This window comes from Galeopterus variegatus, unplaced genomic scaffold (genome assembly GCF_000696425.1).
Source record: "Galeopterus variegatus unplaced genomic scaffold, G_variegatus-3.0.2 Scaffold1018, whole genome shotgun sequence".
Taxonomy (NCBI): domain Eukaryota; kingdom Metazoa; phylum Chordata; class Mammalia; order Dermoptera; family Cynocephalidae; genus Galeopterus; species Galeopterus variegatus.
The window spans coordinates 80,763-86,436 of NW_007727129.1; the positions used below are offsets into that span (position 1 = coordinate 80,763).

The window sequence follows — 5,674 nt, forward strand, 5'->3', positions numbered from 1 at the left end:
TTGTCTTCATAGATGGGGCAACTGCCAATCAATCAGAGAGAGAATTAATTAGCCTTTTTATTGTCAGGGCGCTCCATTCTGTAGGAGTGACTCTCTTCTGGAATCACCCTCCTTGTCCTCCTCCTCCCGCCTTCTCCTCACGCTCCTTCCTCCTCTCCCTGCCGCCTGGAGCCGGAGAGGAGGAGATGAGAAGCCCTTGTAGTTTTAAATTCAATGTGACAGTTTCGGAAAGAGCGGATGATGAATGCGAGAGCAGAAGCCGAGCGACTCCCCGCCGCGCCGCCGCGGCCGAGGGCCTCTGAAGAGCTCTCGAGCCGGGCGGGGGTCGTCCCGGCCGCCCCCACCGTCATTAAAGGCCCCTCTCAAACACTCGAAGAGATTTTCGCAGCCCGAGCAGGGCCCGACAACATTAAAAACACAGGGCGATTGAAATGGGCGCATTGAGATGCACGGAGCCGGCTGCGGCGCGGGCTCGCTCTTGAGGTCAAGTGACGGACGGATTGTATGCTTCTTCATAATAATATTAATTAAACAATTTGCATGCTAATAAGGTAACAATTATCAGGGCCTCTGTTGAAAGATTCAGGTTATTACAACACGCCAATCTGAAGGCCAGGGGTCAGAGAGTGAGAGGCGAGCGAAATTTCAACTCAAATTAACATTCTGTCAGCTCCAGAAAATGGGATAAATAAAGTCGAATTAATTCATTATAATAAAGAGAGATGGGCGAGGGAGCTCGGCCGGCGCCCGCCCCTCCTGTGCCCTCCCCTCGGGCCGAATTGATTACAGCTCTGTATTCAGAAACACGCGCCGCGCGCATTCCTCCTCGCGAACCCGACGGAAAACGAGGCGCTTATGGCTACCGGCAAAATCGAGTCGGATGGACAGAGTTTACATTTAGTATTTATAGAGAAAGAAATTAAATTATGGCGAAAAGTAGTGCTCTTGGCCCCTGACCTCGAAATTAATACTTGCAGCGTTCTCCCAGTGCGAATGGAAACAGGGCGCGCCGGGGAGGGGGCACCGGGGGCGTGCAGAGGTCCCCAATTTTAGGCCGCCTCCCCCTCTGTCCGGTATTTCGGGCCTGTCCCCCAGCCTCTGCACCTTTGCCTCCTCTCCAGCAAGGAGTGAAGACCGCGCTGTCCAGGGCCGGTCCCGCGCCCTTCAGTGAGGACCTGCACCGGGCCGTGGCTCCAGCCGCGGGGGCTGCCTCTAGTGTGGAGGCAGAAGCTGGCGCGGGCGGCGCGGCTTCGCCCCCTCCTCACTGCCAGCCTTCTCCCTCCCGGTCTGCCCGAGCGGTTCTGGGCGATCCTCCCCAGGCACGGAAACACACGCACAGGGCCAGGCACGAGACAGGGACGGACGCACGGACACGCACAGTTCTGTTCTGGCTTTCCCCTTCGCCCCCGCCCCCCTCGGGGCTTGGCGGCCTGGCCGAAGTCACTTACGGCAAAAGCCAATTTGTCACTCGCTTTGGTCTGGGGTGAGAGGCTACCGGCGGCGCCGCTGCCAGGCAGGACTGGCCCGACGAAGGTCCGGGAGCTGTCTTCCGCCCCGCCTCGGGCCTGGCCCAGGGCTCGGGACACTGCTGGAGAGGTGGCTGCAGTGCCGGGCCCGTGCATTTGGGGCCGCAGCAAAGTGGGGTCTCCCCATTGACAAACTTTTTTACAAAGAATATACGCACACACGCAGACACCGATTTCTGTCCCTTTTGCCCACAGTCCTAATTTGCTGCTTATTTAAGAATGTCCTTTAATGATTCAGCTTTGCGTCCATCAATATTTTATAGTGGAGAAGGGAGTGACACTTCTCTGAGAACATAATTTAATTATAATAAATGGGCTGCGTACTCCGTCCCCATTCTTCAGAGGCGGAATCAAAGCAAGGTGTATTGATTTTTGGATGCGTGTAAGTGGGGGCCTGACTTGCCACCACCCCAAAGTTTCTTACTTTTCCCTTCCTCTTCCCACCCCTCCCTCCTCTGCCCTGCGCCCAGCTTTAGGAGCCGGGGGGTAAGGTGGGGGTCTGGCGCCCCCTCAATCACCCCACCTTTGTCTTCATAGATGGGGCAACTGCCAATCAATCAGAGAGAGAATTAATTAGCCTTTTTATTGTCAGGGCGCTCCATTCTGTAGGAGTGACTCTCTTCTGGAATCACCCTCCTTGTCCTCCTCCTCCCGCCTTCTCCTCACGCTCCTTCCTCCTCTCCCTGCCGCCTGGAGCCGGAGAGGAGGAGATGAGAAGCCCTTGTAGTTTTAAATTCAATGTGACAGTTTCGGAAAGAGCGGATGATGAATCTCCTATTATTGGATCAGTCTATTTGCCGCTCAATGTCTCTCTGTAATTGGAGCAACATTACTTTAAAGGTTCAGAGAGTACAGCATTTCTGGTGAAAAATCCCCACAACACGCCGGTGAATGTTTTAAAGGGAAATCTATTAGTGATCTGCGGAGGGGCGGGGAGCCGGCGGCGGGGGGCGGCGCGGGCTCGGGCCGGCGGGGATCGGAGTGGGGGGCTCGCCGGGGGCCCCTGCCCGGGCCGCCGCCTGAACCCGCGCCTGCCCATCGCTGGGCGGCGCCCCTCCCTCCCCGCCCCCCCGTCTTGTTGTGACAGTTCCTGATACTGTTTATTGAGGTGCATGTCAGGTATAATTAGCAATCGATATGGAAAACGTTTCCCTGCACCCAGCACGCCTCTGACGTCAGAGCCGATTAGCGCTTCTTATTGGTCCCAAATTCCCCGGGCCGCGGCTAATTATCGGGAGCTTGATGTTGATAAGACAGCCAGCCCTTCAAGCTGTCAGGTAGGCGCGGCGGGCGGGAGGAGGACGGTTGAGGGGGCGGGGGACCTTTTCGGGCTGAGTCGGATGGCTAGCTGGCAGAACGTGAGCCGGCCGCCGAGGCTCCGGTCCCCTTCCCTCCGACGAAGGGCGCGCGGCAGCCTTCTCGGTGTCCCCAGGACCTGGGCGGCCAGCGGGAAACAGCAGGGGGTGGGGGTCGGGCCTGGGCCGGTGGCTGAGCCGCGCGGCGTCCCGTGCATGCCCGCAGACTCGGGGGACCCGGACAAGGAGAGTCCGGGCTGCAAGCGGCGGCGCACCCGCACCAACTTCACTGGCTGGCAGCTGGAGGAGCTGGAGAAGGCGTTCAACGAGAGCCACTATCCCGACGTGTTCATGCGCGAGGCGCTGGCGCTGCGCCTAGATCTGGTCGAGTCGCGAGTGCAGGTAAAGACCCGGCGTCCCGCCCAGATCCACCACCCCGCCACTGGGCCTGCGGAGCGCCGGACCCCGCCTTTGTTCTAGGTGGCGGGATCTCAGCCGCAGGTTACACCAGTCTGCTTCGCGCTCGCCTGCCGGGGGGCGGAGGAAGGGGAATTGGAGGGTTGGGGTGGGGGTAGCTCTGGGGCTCGGCCCCTAACGGAGAGGAAGGTGGGTAACCCCCCCCCAAAACCGAGCTGGCTTGGGAGGTGCCCGCGGCAGCACCCAAGTAGCCAAAACAGCGGCTGCGTCCGAACCGGGAAGCGGCGTCGTGAGTTCGCGGCGTTGGTGCGAAATGAGGTCTTCAGAGGGCTGCGCGGGGCAGGCGGCGAGGAGGAGCCGGTCGGGCTGGGTCTTGGAGGAGAGAGAGAGAGAAGGTGGACCCCGCGCCTCTGCGCTCTCGCGCCAGGCTCTCTCTCCCCTCAGCTTGGAGCGAACGGATCTGTTTACTTTTCGCCTGTGAAATATTCAGATGGAAACATGTATTTATTCATCACTTTGCAGAAGGGGACAGCTGAGGAAGGGGGTAGTGGAAACTTAAATAGTTAACACATTGTGAAAGTGGGGAAGGGAAAAAGGTGTCCGAATTTTTAATACCTCCGGTTTTATCTTTTTCTTTTTCCTCCCTCCCCCTTCCCCCCATTTGATTTCATTCCGACGCGGCCGGCGGTATTCTTAAAAAAAAAAAAAAAAAAAAAAAAAAAAATACAGCGTCAGTTTGGAGGATTAAAAATTCAAGATGATGTGTGCCTAATTAGATGTTTCCCTGGAGTACAGAAAAAAATTTTTTTGAGGTGGTGCATTGGTGGGTGCGGTGTGCAGCTGTGGGCGCCGGGCATTGAGGCAGACGCTGGCAAAACGCCTGTTTAGCACCAATAGCTTTGTCTAAAAAGGTATTTTCGTCCTGCGTTTGGGCCTCCCCTATGACCTCTTCTGTTTGGAAATCCTTTTATCCAATTTGTTCTAAGTGTCTTAAATGAAGTCAAGACCCCTTTATTTCTCCCCTAATACGATAATGAGTAATTCTTGGTGGCAAGGCAGCCTGAAATTCGCACCAAAAAAAAAAAAAAAAGATCGGTTATTGGGTGGGGGGTGGGGTGTCAGGGGCAGCCTGGGACCTCTCCGGGGACAAAGCTTCCTGCAGCCAGGCCGGGCCTGCTATTGTGCCGAGTGTCTATATGGCCACAACAAAGAATTCGAATTATCGCGCTCTCTAGGAGAGGGTAGTGCTGCCCGAGGCTCAGCGGGGCTTACCCGGGATTTGATTTGGTGTGTGAGGTGCTTAGCGGTGGAGGGTCTAGGGCTGCTCTTCCCCTGGAGTCCTTCATGGCTCCCCAGGACAAGGCCAGAGAAGGTAAAGGAGGCAGACTGTGCCGAGGTCTCTCCTCTGTGGGGCCTGGCAGCCAGCCTCCTACCTCCCCACCTGCCTTGCCCCGTGGCCCAGGCCATGAACAACTGGTTTGGGAAGGCTCTGATGGTGCCCTGGCCCGGAGCTTCCAGAAGGAAGGATGTGTGTAGATGTGTTGGGGGAGGGAGGCTACGCAAGGCCTACCCAAATTCGGCTTCCCAGGCCCTTCCGGACGAAGAAGCATCCAGATTTCCCTTCACGGGAAACTCCCAAATCTGGGCTTTGACAGTCTCCAGGGGTCCGAAGACAGGTGTGGAGGGCGGTCGCACCCGGCTGCAGCGGTCTTCCGGCAGGATGGTCAACGCCAGGCCGGGCGGGCTGCTTAGGACACGAACTATGAGAAGCCAGGAAGGGCGAGGAGGGGCCCTGCTCCCTGCCTCCCGACCAGGAACACAACACCCTCGGTCAGGGGCCAGACCTGCCTTGCCCAACAAGGAAGGGGCAGCTCCCAGGTCCCCGAGGTGAGAAGCCAGAGCGGGAAGCTGGCCGGGAGGCCCCATCTACACTTTTTTCGGGTGGAAAAGATGCTCGCTGGAACCTACAGCCCCAGTGCCAAAATCCAGCTCAGGGCCCGAGCCGCGTGGCCGGAGAGGAGGTCGTGCAGGCCTGTCTGGGGGATGGGGAGGCCCTCGGCCGCCGCCTGATTTTGCCTTCCTCTCCCCTATCCGGCTGCTCTAGGTGTGGTTCCAAAACCGCCGGGCCAAGTGGAGGAAGAAGGAGAACACCAAGAAGGGCCCGGGGCGGCCGGCGCACAACTCGCATCCGACCACGTGCAGCGGCGAGCCCATGGACCCCGAGGAGATCGCGCGGAAGGAACTGGAGAAGATGGAGAAGAAGAAACGCAAGCACGAGAAGAAGCTGCTGAAGAGCCAGAGCCGCCACCTGCACTCGCCCGGCGGCCTGTCCCTGCACAGCGCGCCGAGCTCCGACAGCGACAGCGGCGGCGGTGGCCTGTCCCCGGAGCCTCCCGAGCCGCCGCCGCCCGCCGCGGCGGCCAAGGGCCCTAGCGC

General features: G+C 58.6%; 1 protein-coding gene across 1 annotated transcript in view; it reads left to right on the top strand.

The window, feature by feature from the left end:
- Positions 1-5,674, top strand: part of UNCX (UNC homeobox) — a 26,145-nt gene that overhangs the window by 13,301 nt on the left and 7,170 nt on the right. Inside the window, exons 2-5 of the mRNA XM_008574250.1 lie at positions 1,122-1,483; positions 2,784-2,803; positions 3,048-3,223; positions 5,343-5,672. Of these exons, the coding sequence (XP_008572472.1) occupies positions 1,122-1,483; positions 2,784-2,803; positions 3,048-3,223; positions 5,343-5,672 (888 nt within the window). The remainder of the gene's footprint in view (positions 1-1,121; positions 1,484-2,783; positions 2,804-3,047; positions 3,224-5,342; positions 5,673-5,674) is intronic.